At 44.8% G+C, this 17256-nt stretch overlaps 1 protein-coding gene across 9 annotated transcripts in view; it reads right to left on the bottom strand.

Annotated features, from left to right (window-relative positions):
* LOC307219221 (uncharacterized protein) overlaps window positions 1–17256 on the bottom strand; it is a 55451-nt gene that overhangs the window by 15341 nt on the left and 22854 nt on the right. For 4 of the 9 annotated variants that reach the window (XR_013840323.1, XR_013840324.1, XR_013840327.1 and 1 more), the window contains 2 exons: window positions 13813–13974; window positions 9371–9503 (listed from right to left, as the gene is read on the bottom strand). Coding sequence is in view for 1 of the 9 variants with exons in the window: in XM_079982224.1 (XP_079838350.1) it covers window positions 15334–15503 (170 nt within the window). In the remaining 8 variants the exon portion in view is untranslated. Of the gene's footprint in view, window positions 1–9354; window positions 9504–13812; window positions 13975–15252; window positions 16272–17256 lie in introns of those variants that run through there. The other 5 variants (XR_013840325.1, XM_079982224.1, XR_013840330.1 and 2 more) reach the window with 4 other exon arrangements.

Raw genomic sequence — 17256 nt, 5'->3', positions numbered from 1 at the left:
AGGATCACAGACTGCTTTGCTGAGTGTACATACTGCTGACATAGGCAACCCGGAAGGTAGATGATTTTGACCATATGTGGAAGCAGGCAGCAGGGGAGTTGCACAGCATGGCTGGGTGTGGCTTTGCAGCTACTTAGCAAGAGCCAGCTAGCAAAATAAGTCCAGCTACCTGGGGAGGTAAAAGGTGTAACTCTCACCGCAGAGATCTATTGTGAAAGAGCGTTCTAAAGCTTTCATGCTGCTCTGGAACCGCTCTGTATACATTTGGCACACCCAGAAGTTGAGCATCTTCTTGCCATAACACCCCCATTTTGAAGGCTTTTGGACTCTTAGTATTGCTGCAGTCGGTTTTTAACAGCCTTACCCATGTGAAAAAAACAATCTCCACACAAATATAAAGAAGGAATTCCTAAACGTACCACAATCTTCTCTAACCACCCCCCCCCCAAAAAAAAACATTGCTAGAGTGTCTCCAAATGTAGCAACTAATAATGTGCCAGCCCACTTAGTGGTCTTGAAGTCCAGGAACAAGAGAGACCCGTTTGGCAGGGAAGGGCTTCATTTCTAGCAAGCCGCCTCCGACTTTGACTGTATGACAGACAGAAATCCAGTAGATAAAGTCCCAGCATTGAGAGGCAGTGATTGCAAATCTTTATGGGTTGAATTTCTGCCTGCCTTGCAGCTGTTTGTGTCACAGTTACCCTGCCAGCAATGGTTAAAGTAAAGGTAAAGGGACCCCTGACCATTAGGTCCAGTTGTGGCCGACTCTGGGGTTGCAGTGCTCATCTCACTTTATTAGCCGAGGGAGCCGGCGTACAGCTTCCAGGTCATGTGGCCAGCATGACTAAGCCACTTCTGGCGAACCAGAGCAGAGCACAGAAACGCCATTTACCGTATTTTTCGCCCTATAGGACGCACTTTTCCCCCTCCAAAAATGATGGGGAAATGTGTGTGCGTCCTATGGGGTGAATGCAGGCTTTCGCTGAGGCCTGGAGAGCAAGAGGGGTCAGTGCGCACCGACCCCTCTCGCTCTCCAGGCTTCGCGCAGCTCTCCGAAAGGAGCGCCGGGCTCCCACGGCTTGCGGAGAGCTGCCTGTTCTGGGGGCTGGGGTCGGGGGAAGCTCGGGCTTCCCCCGCCCCAGCCCCGCACCTGTGGGGAAAATAATTTTCCCCCCTTTATTTCCCCCCAAAAAAACTAGGTGCGCCTTATGGGCCGGTGCATCCTATGGGGCGAAAAATACGGTACCTTCCCACTGGAGCGGTACCTATTTATCTACTTGCACTTTGACATGCTTTCGAACTGCTAGGTTGGCAGGAGCAGGGACCAAGCAATGGGAGCTCACCCTGTCGCGGGGATTCGAATCGCCGACCTTCTGATCGACAAGTCCTAGGCTCTGTGGTTTAACCCACAGCGCCACCCGCATCCCAATGGTTAGTATAGCTTAAATAAAGAGTGGTTAGTAATAATAATTTTTATTTGTACCCCATCCTCCCCAGCCGGAGCCAGGCTCAGGGCGGCTAACATCATAAAACTAATTACAGGTAGGTAGCCGTGTTGGTCTGCCGTAGTCGAAACAAAATAAAAAAATTCCTTCCAGTAGCACCTTAGAGACCAACTGAGTTAGTTATTGGTATGAGCTTTCATGTGCATGCACACTTCTTCAGATACACTGGAACAGAAGTCACCAGACCCTTCTATATAGTGAGAGGATGGGGAGGGGTACTACTCAGAAGGGTGGTAGGAATGGGTGATTGGATGATAGGTGTGGTAAACCTGTTGACTGTTAACGACTGCAACTGGTCTTACAGAAAAACTAACACAGTATACAAAGAACATAAGAACAGGCAATCAATTAAAATACATCTCAAAATTAGTAAAGGTAAAGGTAAAGGTACCCCTGCCCGTACGGGCCAGTCTTGACAGACTCTGGGGTTGTGCGCCCATCTCACTTAAGAGGCCAGGGGCCAGCGCTGTCCGGAGACACTTCCGGGTCACGTGGCCAGCGTGACATCGCTGCTCTGGCCAGAGCCAGAGTCGCACACGGAAACGCCGTTTACCTTCCCGCTGGTAAGCGGTCCCTATTTATCTACTTGCACCCGGAGGTGCTTTCGAACTGCTAGGTTGGCAGGCGCTGGGACCGAGCAGCGGGAGCGCACCCCGCCGCAGGGATTCGAACCGCCGACCTTTCGATCGGCAAGTCCTAGGCGCTGAGGCTTTAACCCACAGCGCCACCTGCGTCCCCTATCTCAAAATTAGTTCAGAGCAAATTAAAATCTGGACAGATGGCAGTCCACAGGTAAAACTGAGAGCGGTTAATATTCTCTAAGGCCAACTGTTACCACTGGTCTTATAAAGGACCTGTGAGCAGGCTAGGAGGCCTCTTTAATGCTTGTTCTTATACAGAAAGAAGAATCAAACTGAACCCCGACCAAATGCCTGACGGAACAGCTCCGTCTTGCAGGCCCTGTGGAAGGATGTCAAATCCCACAGGGTCCTAGTCCTTTGTGAGATAGCGTTCCACCAGGCCGGGGCCACAGCCAAAAAGTATTAGTCATGGATAGCTTTATCCTCAATGAAATTTGCCCGATTCCATTTTAAAGCCAGTGGGATAGGTGAGATTAGACCAGACATTTAAAAATCCCACCTTTAGCATCATTGTATAGGAATTTGAGTGGCCTGAAACAACATTGTTAACATGGAAACAGCACAGAACTAATGAATGCACATGAAATTAAGTACTTTACATGGGGTAGCCATGTGGCAATTGCCCCCTAAAATGTAGGTGTCTCGTGTGAACCCAACACAGCCAGTCAGTCAACACAGCAACGTGTCTAATAATCATCCGAAGAAGACAGGTAATCCTCGTTTTATAAATAAAATGTTAAGTAGCACATCAGACAAGTGGAACAGTAAGCAGGCATTGAGAAATATGCCACTGGGATCCCGTGATAGTTGTACACCATTCTGGCTTAATGTCAACTGTACAGTCCCCTATCAGTCAGAAAGCATTTTGTATTTAGTTATCACACATCTGAATTGCTTTTCAATCTAGCTCTCAAAGTCCACAATACTTAGATGCCTGTATTGCTATTATATAATAGCAAAGTACCAAAGCAGAAAACTGCTCCAAATGTTTATCCCATACACATCTATAAATTTGGAACGCTAGGCTGGGAAGTAGGCTTTTGCTTCCAACCCAATCCATGCACAAAGACTGATATGAAAGGATCAGGGGCAGGTTTCTACCTTCTCCAGTAAAGGACTATCGCCCCCCCCCCCCCGTGGTTCCATATTTTGAGACCTATTTGCCGAAGGGAGTTTCTTTAGCCACCTCCTGCACCCAGGGGTGCTTTCTAGAGAAATCCTTCATACCCTACAGGGTGTTTCTACCTAAGATTCCAGGAAACTGACTTCTCCTTGGCCCATTATGCTACATGACTTCCAGTTTGCTGTGCAGTCCATAGTGTTGCCTTCACATACTGAAAGTGGTCAGGTTTTAGAAAGAAAAGCACCTATTCTTCCAGAAGACAACCCTTGTGTTTCCAAGCGGGACAGTGGTCACAGCTTAATGGTGCAATGAATATTTTCAAAGTCCCTAATGCCCGATCCTTGATAAACTCCACCTGGAAGAATTTGTATGGGCACACCTTGCTTTATTCTAAACAGCAGCCCTGCAGTGTAGATTACGCTAGCAAAGAATAGCACATCCAAAGTCATCCAGAAAGCTCCAGTGCTGAGTGGGGATCTGAAACGATGTCCCCCTGACCCAAGTTCAATGCCACATTTCAATATTGGTTCTGAGTTAAGGAGAACCATTGTCATTAGAATTGTAGGCTAGGGGGACTATGGGTTAGTCCCAGTATAAGGAAGTCTTGGCCAACCTGGTGCTCTTAAGACCTTTCAGTCTAGGGCAGGCATAGGCAAACTCTGCCCTCCAGCTGTTTTGGGACTACAACTCCCATCATCCCTAGCTAACAGGGCCAGTGGTCAGGGATGATGGGAATTGTCTCAAAACATCTGGAGGGTCGAGTTTGGGGCGGGTGCTTGGTCTAGGGCTCCCACCAGTCCCGGAATGCACTGCTGCACTGGCTGGAGCTGATGGGAGTTGTAGTCCAAAACAACCAGAAAGCACCAGGCTGGCTAAGCTAGCACAAGGCAACTCCTTATTTTGTTTTGTAATTTTCGCTTTAACCAGGAATGTAGGCAGCTGCCATCTGGACATGATGTGAAAGCCAGCACTGAAGCACATGGGCTGTTCTGTTTACACTTGCAGCATATCAGTGGAAATTTCCACATGATGGCTCTGTTCCATCAGCCACTCAAGATGTGATTTTTATCAGAGGCCACCATAACCGGTAACTGGCGTTTACCTTATTTATTTGAAACATTTTTATACCACCCTTTTAAAAAACCCAGAGTGCGTTGTTAACATTTGACAATAAAACCAGTCCATTAAAACCTAAGAAATGCAGTTGAAACAGCAACATCCACAGTAACCAGACAATTCAAAATGGCATTGGTATCAGTGACCAGGATAGGCCTGGGTGAACAGCTATGTTCTCAGGATGCACCAAGAATTCAACAGAGCTGGTACCCGCCTCGTTTCAATGCTCCAGAAATTGTCCCACAAACTAGAAAAGGCCCTGCCCGTGTCCTGAAACCCTGGCCTACCTAGCAGCAAGTCAGTGTGCCGTGTCCAAAGTTGAAAGTCTGAGGGCCGATCCACAAACGTGAAGCCCACAGTCCAAAGGTCAGAAACTGAGGTTCAGGGTCACTCCAAGTTGCCAAGTCTGAAGTCCAGCAGTTAGGATACAGGCCAAACCCAAAGCACATTCCCATAGAGGCCCTGAAGCACCCAACTCCCTCAACATGGACAGCTGAGCAGACACAGCACCTCAGCTCTGCTTCCATCTTTGTATTCTACATGCTGATTGCAGCATCTGGGCTTAACGAGGCATGTGATCCTCACCTGTTCTGAGCCTGCTCCAGCTGAGGAATCGCATAGTGAGCCTGGCCAGCTAGGGAGCTGGGCTGTGGCTAATTGCCTGCCCCAGCCTCCTACCTAGAGAGTCTCTTCTGCTGCTCCCTATGCTTCAGAGTCTGCCTTGTTTGTGGAGACAGGGGCCCTTCTGGCTCTGGTGATGGGTCCTGCTGATCTGGTTCCTGTGCATTGACCTCCAGCCCCTCACCATTCTCCATCACCCAGTGAGTACTTCCTACACCAACCTCAGGTTCCCCATTCCCAACATGCCCCAGTGTGTCCCAATCCCAGCGACACCCCTTGCTGGGATTTTCCTCCTCCTCCCAGTTCATGACACCCTGGTTACCACCAGAGGGAATTCTTCAGGATATGGCACCACCAGGATGGCCTTTTCGGTTGTAGCCCCTCACTTGTGGAATGAAGTAACGTAGAGATTTAACACCCAGAATTGAAACCAACAGAGTGAGAAAGGTTCCTTTAAAGGTATGTATTTGACGAAATGGATAAATCTGCTAGATATACCATGTTGCACTTAACCACTACCCCCACCTCGAAAGTTGTGGCAGCAGTGACATTCATTCATTCATTCATTCATTCATTCATTCATTTATTGCTTGCTTGCTTGCTTGCTTGCTTGCATCTTTATCCCACCTTTCCTCCATGGAGCTCAAGGTGGCATGTATAGTTCTCCACCTCTGCATTTTATCCCCACAAAAACCCTGTGAGGTAGGTTAGGCTGAGAGCCAATGGCCAGCCTAAGGTCACCCAGTGAACTTCACGGCTGAGCCCTGGTCTCCCAGGTCTTAATCCAACACCCTAACCACTATACCACACTGCCTCTCTGGCATGTCTGGATTCAGCTTATGCCTGATGCTGAACAGTTAAAGTGACATTGCATATCTCCACAATGAGGGCAGGGCTGCCCAGGCAGGATTTTTTGTGCTTCTTCCCATCCTTGTTGTTTTGTTCTGTCACCCATATTTGGTGCTTATTTTTACATTTATTAACTAACCATCATTTCATGAAACAATCAGATGTCTGCAGTGAAAGTCAACAATCAATAGTCAGAAATGATAATGAACAGAAGTCACACATTTAAGTAAAGCATATGCATTTTATACATCCCTTTCTGAATGTCTGGAATTGAACTTTTTTCTTTAAGGAGTCACTGCTCTAGCTGATAGCTAGGGACCATTTTGCAAATAAGCACATGATGACTATGTATTTTGTTGGAACCTGAGTGTTGTCAGCAGATTCAGGAACTGAAATTGGAAGAAAACAGGAGTATGGACACGACAGGCTCTACATCCAGGTAAAAGGTAAAGGGACCCTGACCATTAGGTCCAGGCGTGGCAGACTCTGGGGTTGTGGCGCTCATCTCACTTTATTGGCCGAGGGAGCCGGCGTACTTCTTCTGGGTCATGTGGCCAGCATGACTAAGCCACTTCTGGCGAACCAGAGCAGCGCACGGAAACACCGTTTACCTTCCCGCCAGAGCGGTACCTATTTATCTACTTGCACTCTGACGTGCTTTGAAACTGCTAGGTTGGCAGGAGCAGGGACCGAGCAACGGGAGCTCACCCCGTTGCGGGGATTCGAACTGCTGACTTTCTGATCAGCAAGTCCTAGGCTCTGTGGTTTAACTCACAGCACCACCTGCATCCAGGTAGGAAACTTTAAAAATGAAACCTAATATTACTCAGAGTATTGGAACCAATAACATGTTTAAGTAGGAGCAGAGCAGTTGCTTTGAATCCAGTGCGGCAAGATGCCTGCCTATGGTCCCTGACTGCACAAACATTGCTCCAGTCTTAGGTCTGAACTTTCCTTCAGCCTGAGGAATAAATGGTGCTGGTGCTGCTGTCACTGTTGATCAGCTGTTTGGCTGCCAGAGTGATTTGCTGTTAAACAGCTGCTTACTGCCAAACAACTGCCTTGTGATTAAAGCAGCAATATTCTCCCATCACCCACACTGCAAGATAAATTCCAAGCAAGTTTTGGCAAAAACTCATGCAGAGACCACCTGAATAATGCTAAGAATATAATCTCTTCACATTAAAACAGTAATGATAATTATTTGTCATTACTTATATCATCATCATCATCATCATTATTTATCTAGAGACAGATGTCCCACCCTCATCAGAAGTGATCTCAGAGCAGATCACCACAATCTAAAACACAACAAATGATTTAAAATGGAAAATAAAATATATTATCAGACCTTTCTACCTTTTCATTAATAGAGTGTTCCAAGTGGTCTACATAAATTATTGTAGTAAAACTAATGAAAACTCAGTAATAACAAATTGAGGGGAGGTCCTGTAGTTAGTGGCAGTAAATATGCTTTGAAGGCAAGAAGATTGAAGGATCCATATACGGCATTTTCAGTTAAAAGGCAATCGGCAAAGCTAGGAGCGGAAAAATCCGTCCCTCAGACCTTGGATCAAAGTGGGTAGAATTCAGTATGTGTTCATTTATGTGATCATTACTATTCTCACACTAGAGATGAAATTCTCAAGCAAAGAGTGCCTTTGTCTCAGGCAGGGGTAATGAAACTGTGGTCCTCCAGATGTTACTGGAATCCAGTTCCCCTCATCCGATGCTGGCTGGGGTTGATGGGAGTTGGATTCCAACAACATCTGGACAGCCACAGGTTCCCTATCTCTGGCCTAAACCTATGCCCACTGTGTGGATGAAAGAGGTGAGATTTCCACCAGTCCTTTGGTGCAGCTGTATGTTTGTCTTCTTTAATTAAGGTAAGTACTTACCTAACTAACCAGGTTGTTATGTGGATGCTGCTTTGAGCTCCTGGGTGGAAAGGCAGAATCCTGATCCTAGCACACATACACATGTATGTAGTTTAAGCCCAAGGCTGCAATCCTAACCATACTTACCTGAGAACATGCTCCACTGAACATAGTGGGATTTATTTATAAGAAAGTGTGCCTAGGAATGAACAACATTTCTCACTTGAAAACCCACAGTACCCTGTGCTGAATTGTGGCCTTTGCTTTCTGAGAAATCAACCAAATATACAAAATAAACCAAATGTACAACAACAAAACAGTGCATTGTAATGTATTACATGCACACTGTTGGTACCTGGAGCCTGAAATAGGAAGCTGGGTCCCTATCACTTCAGGTCAATCTGATCAAGGAATGAGTGTCTGGGAAGATATCAGCACAGAGTCATCTGCACTGCCAAGATGGGGGTAGGGAAGAGAGCCCCAAGGCAGAATGTGCCCTTGCCTGTTTCCTTTTCGTTTTGAGAATTGCCTTCAGAAGCCTATAAAAAGTTCAGATATTTCTAAATGTGGTGTGGTTGGGCGTGTGTGTGTGGAGGGTGTTTTTTGTTTTGGTTTGTTTGCTGCCATACATGTTTTCCACCCATAATTGTTTTAATACAAACTACGAAAGGTTTTAAGACATCCAAACTAGGAAAGGTTTTTTACACCAGAAACAGAATTTCTCAAAGTGATGTAAAGTTTTATTAACAGAGCACTATTGTATGGAATAAGAGAGTTCCCAAATCAAGAAGTTATATATTTATTAATTGGGGCGGGGACATATTACTGATGCCACAATTCTAAACTTTTTCACAACGGGTTCACACAGAGGGCTGGATTCAACTAAATACTTGTGCTAGTGGGAATCGGCACAATGAGGCTTCAAGGTATGCAGACCCTCCAAGTGTCCCTGTTTTCCAGGGACAGTCCCTGATTTACAGAAGCCATCCCGGTTTCTGATTTCATCCTGGAATGTCTTGCTTTTCCTTAGCTTAGGATATCCCTTTTTTAAAGGAGAAATGTTGGAGGGTATGGAGTTATCCAACTCCCGAGTCGTCTGAAGTTGTTTAATGTTTTATTATGTTTGTTATATATGTTGGAAGCCACCCAGAGTGACTGGGACAACCCAGTCAAATGGGCAGGGTATAAATAGTAAAATTATTATTATGGAACGGGACATCCCTATTTTCATCAGAAAAATATTGGAGGGTATGGGTAGGTGGTAGTGCACATACCTTGCATATAGACACTCAGGTTTGCTCCTGGTCACTTCTGGTTGGCTTAAACCCCTTGAAAGAAGCTAATAAAAACCCAGCTAAAATAGTTTTTAAAAACAGTACAGAAACATGAAGTCAGAGACCTTTTCATTAAGCTAGGAAAACTTGGTTTGTCTCTTTAGAAGACAGCCTTATGTATATTCATAAACCCAACCAAGGTCCTAGGTTAATGTACCCTGCCACTCAATAGGCCTAAGGATATCTTTTGCAGTTGCTTTTAGTTCTCCTTAAGCCCCATAGACTCATTCTCCTATAGTCTCCAAGTTGTATGCGTAATCTTTTCTGCCTTTGGGAAACACTCATTACCTTTCTCTGTCCTCACCAGAAGAATTTGACGAGCTCCAAGTTCACAACACCTTAAAGGGTGGCATTGTTTTTGAAGACAGCTCAGCCACTGCAACGAGGCCTCACTTAGGTTGCGGTTGACTTGAGGCACACCTTCATTTCAAAGTTACCTGAAAAAAAAAAAAAAACCCACACACACAAACAAAGCCTGCTACCTATAAAAATAGCCCTGGTGTTTGGCATGAATGCCTGTTAAATATCTTTTCAAAGTATGCCTAGCACACCCTTAATTGCTTTCAAGAGCTCTCTGGCACTTTTTGTCTAGGGCCAATTCGTTCCTACGTGCAGAAATGCAGAGCTCTCAGAATCAAGCCACTCCCTTGGCTCATGCAAGGAACCTCTGCTCTACCCATTGTGACACTGAAATGTACATGGTATGTATTTATTATGTGAATTTTTAAATGGCTGAATACCAAAGGTACATCTTCCCCCTACTCTTTAAAGAAGGAATGGGATGAAGGCAGGGGGCTCCTCCAGATGACATGTTTATTGAGCATCCTTCCTAACTGGTTTGCACAACACTTACCGTATGTGTAGCTAAGCTTGTATCCTCTCTTTATTGAGCTTTCATTCTGATTTGCTTGCAGGGCAGTTATACAACAACAAACATTTGTCCTGCATTCACTTGTGGGGCATTCATACATCTTCCTGTTAGCCATTTCTTCATGCCACACTTTTTGATGCATCTCCCCAGTGCCCTTCAAACTGCAAAAAGTCTTATTCTTCTTCAACATGGATTTGTTGCATGAGGTTGACAGAGCCCTTTATAATAATAATACTTTAATAATAATAATTTATTATTTATACCCCACCCATCTGGCTGGGTTTCCCCAGCCACTCTGGGCGGCTTCCAACAAAACATTAAAATACAAGAATTCATCAGCTATTAAAAGCTTCCCTAAACAGGGCTGCCTTCAGAAGTCTTCTAAAAAATAATAATAATTTAATCGGCTTTAACTGCTCCAGGTGTGCACTTGGATCCCTACCACAAAATAGTCTGGAGCCACCCATAACACATACCCATGAACAGGAGGAGATGGGGTGACTCTGGTTTTACCCTTCCACCTTTGCTCTTGAAAAGACATGCACACAGCTTGCAGACTGACTCCTGGTTGCCTCTTGACCCTCCTGCTTCGGTCAAGCTGTCCAATTTTCTTCCTGGTATGTTTACTCAATCAACCGTACGTTTGGTATTTTTTTTAGAGCAAATGCTTCAGGGTTTCCTCCCATCACCACAGAACTACTACAGTGCCTTCCCTTTTTTTAACCTCTACACAATAGCATTCTGAAGCTTATATAAAGCAACAGGAAGGTTCTAACCAGGAACTTATTTGAACACCCTTCCAGCCACAACCACCACATGCTGAGGGAAGCTGTGTGCAGGCCAATGCCACATGGAGAAGTCGGTGTGGGTCAACATTTTTGCAGGCTGCTATGAATGTTTCTCATCTTGAGAGCAAGTCCTAACTGCTCTAGGCTAAGAGTCCAAGATGCCTAGGAGACATGTCTGTGCTCCTGGGAGAGTAAGAGAAGATAACAAGCCAACTGATTTCAATGCATTTTCTCTGGAGGATGTTGATTCTGTGTTCTGTCTTTAACTAAACTGAAATAACAGGTCTGACATCCTTTTGGTGGGGGTGGGGGTGGAGAAAAGCAACCGGATCCAGTTTGTCCTTTTGATTGATTTCCCAGCATCAGCACTGAACTCACTGACAACTGGGAGCCAAAACAGTCAGCTTAGCTCAACCCAACATGCTGATAACTAAGTTGCGCTGCAGCTATCTGCCAAAGCAGAGGTTTCCTCCAAAATGATTTCTCTTTTTTTGATGTGTATGCACGTGTGTGTGTGTGAGAGAGAATCTCTTTACCCAGACAGAAAAGTATGATAAGAGGTAGCTCTATGTACAAAGCAGTTGTGCTCAAATTCCAGTGTTAAAAGTACTGCCGTATCGCTCTCACTTCTGACCTGCTCTGAGATATGGCCTTAAGATCTTGTCATTACATTCTCCAAAGCAAAATAAGTTTAATTTCCTATTAAGAATGGATACCAAGGAGTCACTGGAAAACAGGGCTGTTGATGTTATTTCAAGTTGCTGCTTAGGGCCACCAACAGGTGAGCAAGTGGCTTCAGGCATTTGAAATGGATGCAATGCCGCCTCCTTTCATGTAGCAATTCTTGAGGATTTTGCAGTAAACTGCTAAAACCACTGAGAATTATACTAGGGAAAGGGTTTGCTTAGAGAGATTCCCAAACTTATTTGGCCTACTGCCCCTTTTTTTGGGGGGGGGGGAATACTCAGCGCCCCCTGGAAATCTACCTTCTTTAAGCAAACAAACAGAAAGATGCAGACAAATTTGAGTTGTTTAATTGTCTTCTCTTTTTCTTTATGCTTCCTCCCCCCTTATTTTTATTCAATGCCCCCCCCAATTGCAGTGGAGGTTACTACTGCCCCCCTGGATAATTCCAGTGTCCCCCCTGGGGGTGGTATCACCCACTTTGAGAAAAACTGCTTAAGAGGAAAGGTGAGAGGTAAGGAGCTGGCCACTCAGGAATCACTTCCCATCAGTTGCAAAAGCAGGAAAATCAAAGGTTTTGTCAATTGTGACGGAAAATCAAAATATCCCCCCCCCCATATCTCTCTCTCTCTCTCTCTCTCTCTCTCTCTCTCTCTCTCTCTCTCACACACACACACACACTAAACAATTATCTGCTCCCCTTTAACAGTGTCTCAAATATGCCCCCAAAGGATATCTCATAGCAAGGTGGCTCCTAAGTTGCTCTTCACTCAGAAACACAGCTGCATCAAGGAGGGCTGCCCTTTGCACCTTCCCCCAAATTGTGCAGATGTTTTCCTGTCATGTCCAAGTATCCCTCCCAAGCAATGTTTTCCAATGTGTTGAAATCAGCCCTCTCAAGTTATGCTTCTCCTCCAAAGCAGAAGCTCTGACCTGAAATAGTAACATCTAAAAATATTCACTTGCCCTGGTCGGTTCCTCCACATTTTTCAACGAGCCCAACGGACAGGATTTTGTGCTTTACTTATTAGCAAGGGCTTTTTGTTAAATAATAAGCTGATTAATAAAGCATCAAACCATTGCCAAGCAGGAGCCTTCTTTAGTGAGGGGCAGCTCTTGTTTGAGCTTTTATAACGAGGGTGTGAGAAATAGTCCCCAGGCAAGCAGAAGATTCACACAGTTCAACGTAGTGTCTCAACCCCTAGGCTGGTCAAGGAACGACAGTAGGGTGAAGAGTGCTGCAGTATTGGAGAATGGGAGCCAGTTGTTCACCTGATGCATACCTCATCCTGTGTTCTCACAGGCCCCTTGAGATATACCCGTTTGATAACTGAAGGTTGGTTCACACATATACATGCAACGTTTGATGGATTCATTCAACATTTGAATATGCAAGTGGCAGTCCTGTACACAAACTGATCCCATTGAAAACTGGTGAAACAAACATTCTACCTGTGGTGTTAAAACTGGGGGTGAGCATAATAATAATTTGGTACTGTAGTCATTGATCAATGATTGCGATAGCACAAGCGTTCCCTGAGAAAGAAGAGGTCTTGAGTTATGGGTGTAGCCAGGATTTTTGTTAGGGAGGGCAGGACTGGGGGGGGGGCAGAACCTACGTGATTGGTCAGTTAATTATTTCTATTGTTTTACTTGATGGCTACACCTGTGCCTTGAGCTGTTGCTGGTAGCCATGAATAGGGTGGGGGAACCTTAGCTCAGTGCATAGGAGCCAACTCATAGGGGCTGAGGTCCCTTCGCCCCCCTCCAATAAAATATTTGAGAGGACTGAGCCTCCCCCCAATAGATGGGCATTGCCATTCAAATAGCGTGTGTGTGTGTGCTGCGTCTTGTGATCAGTTATGTGACATGGGGCTTACCTGGGCCTCCTCAATATTTAAGTTGGCACCCCTGGTTCAGTGACAAGAGCGCATGCTTTGCATTCTGAAGATACTAGGAGAACTGCTGGCGGCCCAAATGCACCAATGTAGTTTCCTCTAACTGTTGTGGACCCCCATCAGTCTCAACATGTATTAGTCATTGGTGAGGGATAATGGGAGTGAAGAGTCCCACATTATCTGGAAAGCACCGTAAAGGCCTGTAGTGAGCAACACTAAGCTGGATGGACAAATAGTCTGCCTCGATATAAGGCAGTGCACTGTATCTTAGGAGTGTATTGGGGTCTCGGGTCTCTTCTTGAGTATCCAAGACATACCAGAAATCAGTAGATTTCAATGCGAAGGAAGATGCCTTTAAGGCCACAGCAAGAAACAAATTGACATTCCGGCAACGCAGCCATCTTTCGGTCCCTGCATGCTGCACATAGTGCAATAGTGAAGGAATGGACATGGGAGAGGAGCAACTGTTAAAGGTGATGACCTTCAGATGAGATATTGAACTGACCTCTGTTCTGGTGGCTGTCCAGGTAGAGATTAAGAATTCCACAGAGCACTGTTTGCAGAACACCATCTTCTGCTTCAAATCTTCTGCTAATGCGGGTTTGGGTTTCAAAAGCCGAACTAGCAGTCCCAAAGGAAGAAGCGCCCCGGTTCACTCGATGGAACGCTACAAACGGAAAACAAGCCGAAACCTGCTGTTGTTGTTTTAAATGGTTAAATATTAGCCCAGGTCACTAAGCTGAATGCAACCACCTGTACTTGATGATGGAGGCTGAGATAAGGAAGCCTCAACAATACAAATGCAACTGGTGGAGAGGCCAGTTTGGGCAGGCTGAATTGGAGGAAGTCCCAACTGCACCCAGAAATGCCACATGCGCAAATGCACCAAAGATGCTGACATTCAGGAGCACCTGAAGAACTGGGGGTGGGGGACCTCAAACCTCGGTGGCTAAATGTGGCCCTGCACGCCTCTCTATCCGGCCCTGAGGACTCTCCCCAGCCACACCCTTTACTGGCCCTGCTACATACCATCCGCCAGTGCTTTTGCCTGGCTAGAATATGTCCTTCAACTCTGACAATCCCTCTTGCTTCCCTGGATAAGAATAATAGAATAATAGAATTGTAGACTTGGAAGGGACCACGAAGATCACCCAACCCCCTGAAATGCAGGAATCTTTTGCCCAATGTGGGGCTTGAACCCACAATCCTGAGATTGAGAGTCTCATGCTCTACCAACTGAGCTATCACAGAGGATAGCGTGGGGTGTGAGAATGCTTGCAGAAACAAATTTAGTCATTGCTCCACCTTCTTTTTCCTCTGGCCACGCCCACCAGCTGCATGTGGTCCCCAGAAGCTTCTGGAGAAGGGAAATATATATATTTTTATTTTTATAACTTTTCATTTCATTTCTATACCACTTTATATTTTTTAAGGAAATAATAATAATCTCACAATGAATTAAAACTAATAATAATAATAATAATAATAATAATAATAATAATAATTTTATTTATATCCCACCCTCCCCAGCCAAACTGGGCTCAGGGAGGCTAACATCAAAGTATATAATACATTAAAACATAAAATCCAAATGAAACAAACCAGAATAAAACATTACTGAAGAAAGTCAAACATAAAGTATACATTCAAAGCAACAAAATTAGTAGGAAACTAAAACATTTTCTTAAAGATTTCCAAATAAAAAAATGACAAAGGAGAATTGCAACCACGGAATGCGCATTTAACACAGCAAAGTTACCAAAAATGAAAAGAAAAATTCCTTAAACATTTCAAAATAAAACATGACTAAAGGAAGTCAAATATGGAATACAAATAATTAACAAGAGAATAAAATATTATCTCAAGCATATCTGCTGTTGTTGCAGCAGCCAATCCTGCTCATGGGGGTTCATGGCGGGCAATGGCTGTGGAAGCTCAGGCTCACTTGGGTCTGCATGAAGCGAAAGCCAAGGTGGCCGGCGGCCCCCAGGCTGCAGAAGGCTTCCCACCTCTGAATTGGGCCAAGCTACACTTTTGTCAGTGATTTTTTTTTATGAATGACATCAGGTGCCTGGATCACCTCCAAATATTTTAACCAGAAGAAGCTGATCTGCCATGCTTTTTTAACCTTGCAAGTTTCAACCTGGCAATAATCCTTCGTAACAAGAGGTGAAAACTGGAGCAGGGGCACTGAGGCTGGGAATAATAAAGAGAATCTGAAACTGGTGAAAAGTTAAAAGCTATCTACATCCCTATCCAGACATTCTCCTTTCTTTCTGAAGAGAAATTAAAATTGCATCTTTTTTTTTTAAATTGCCACCAAAATGACATTGTACGCTGGATTAAAATGCTGAGCCCACCTTTAATTTCCTCCTCTTTGCATGCAAGTTCATGACTGGCAGGTTGTGTCGCCCTGTTCTTATCATGTTAAAGGCCACCATGGCAAAAAGCCAGAAAGCGCTTTCATAGTCTTTTGACACGGTGCTGGGGATTTTTCTTGTCTGAATAGCAAGGCCTTATTCTCCCCGTTTCCTCTGTTCCCCATTATATAGCCCAGCAGCCATTCAAATCAAATAATGGTGTGTTGTGTTTTGTTTGTTGGCTCTGAACACACCAGCAGCAGTGAAGATGTGTGGGGCGCACTCACAATCCTTGGAAACGGTCAATGAAATACAAACTCTTGGGGAGGGGTGCGGTGCGGGTGGAAGCACACAAAAGGCGGGTGTCAAAAGGGTCACTTTATTGAGCCACAGGGCTTTTGATTCTGGCCACCAGTACGAAAGGACGACTTGCTGTGAGACATCAAAAGGAAACAACCTCTCCCAAACGCTTTCTGTCACGGCTTGTGCAAACAGCAATGTCACAGAAATGTTAGATGCTTGAGAGCCATGTGCCACACTACTAGAGCCAAATTACAAGGCACCTCCAGCCATTACACGCAGACGCAACCCAAGCCTGCAAACCTAAACTCCCATTATTGGGGAATAAACCCCGCCAAACTTGGTAGGGCTTCTAAGAAAGCATGTATAGGCTTGCACAGTTGGTTTTACCAACAGTGCTTCAGCATGCGGATAGAAGATCAGAGCCCTCTTGCACAATCCCCACTCTTTGTGGCTGTGTCTAGAAAATGCTCAGTGTGCACCTCAGATGTTCAGCACACCAGCACAAAGACTATTTTGTTGGTGGTGGCAGCAGCAGCGGCATGCTGAAAGGTTAAACCGATCTGCATGGAACTCTGTGCATGCAACAGTCTTAGCATGTGGCTATATCACAAGCATGTCACTTCACATGCACCTCTTGTGAGTGATCGTAGAATCATAGAATTGCAGAGTTGGAAGGGACCCACAGAATCATATAGTCTAACTCCCTGCAATGCAGGACTATGCAACTGTCCCATACAGGGATAGAACCTGCAACCTTGACATTATCAGCACCACGCTCTAACTAACTGAGCTATCTAGACTCTTTTGTGAATGGCCAGAAACCTGAAAAATCCCTGTGTCTAGGTTTTTATTGTTTATTACTGAAATTTAGAATTATTTTCCCAGTCTTGTTCTCATGCATGATGCACCAAAACGCCTTAATTAACAAAGATGACACTTAGTCTAAAAATAATATAAAATCCAGAATGTACCTCAATTGTAATGAGTTGGATGCAGAGAGGATTGCCTTATGTTTTGAATACTGAGGACTGTCACTTTATTTTTTATTTAATGCCCTCCTTGCAAATATATCCTAGGCAATTCACAATAATATTTTTTTAACATCAGACAATTACATAATTAAAATGCTGTTGATGTCCTCCCCAAACAATTAAAGGCACTTCCCAAATTCACTATGCCTTCAAAACCAACTTTGGTGACTCAGTTACAGCATTTAACGTATAAGCTTCCTTTCCCATCAGAACTCTTAAAAAAGCATTTCACTTTAAAAGTCAACTAGCTGTGAT

The sequence above is a fragment of the Podarcis cretensis genome (genome assembly GCF_951804945.1).
Source record: "Podarcis cretensis genome assembly, chromosome: 6".
NCBI lineage: Eukaryota > Metazoa > Chordata > Lepidosauria > Squamata > Lacertidae > Podarcis > Podarcis cretensis.
The sequence above is the reverse complement of the archived record's forward strand: the minus strand, read 5'-3'. Positions and strand labels throughout refer to the sequence as shown.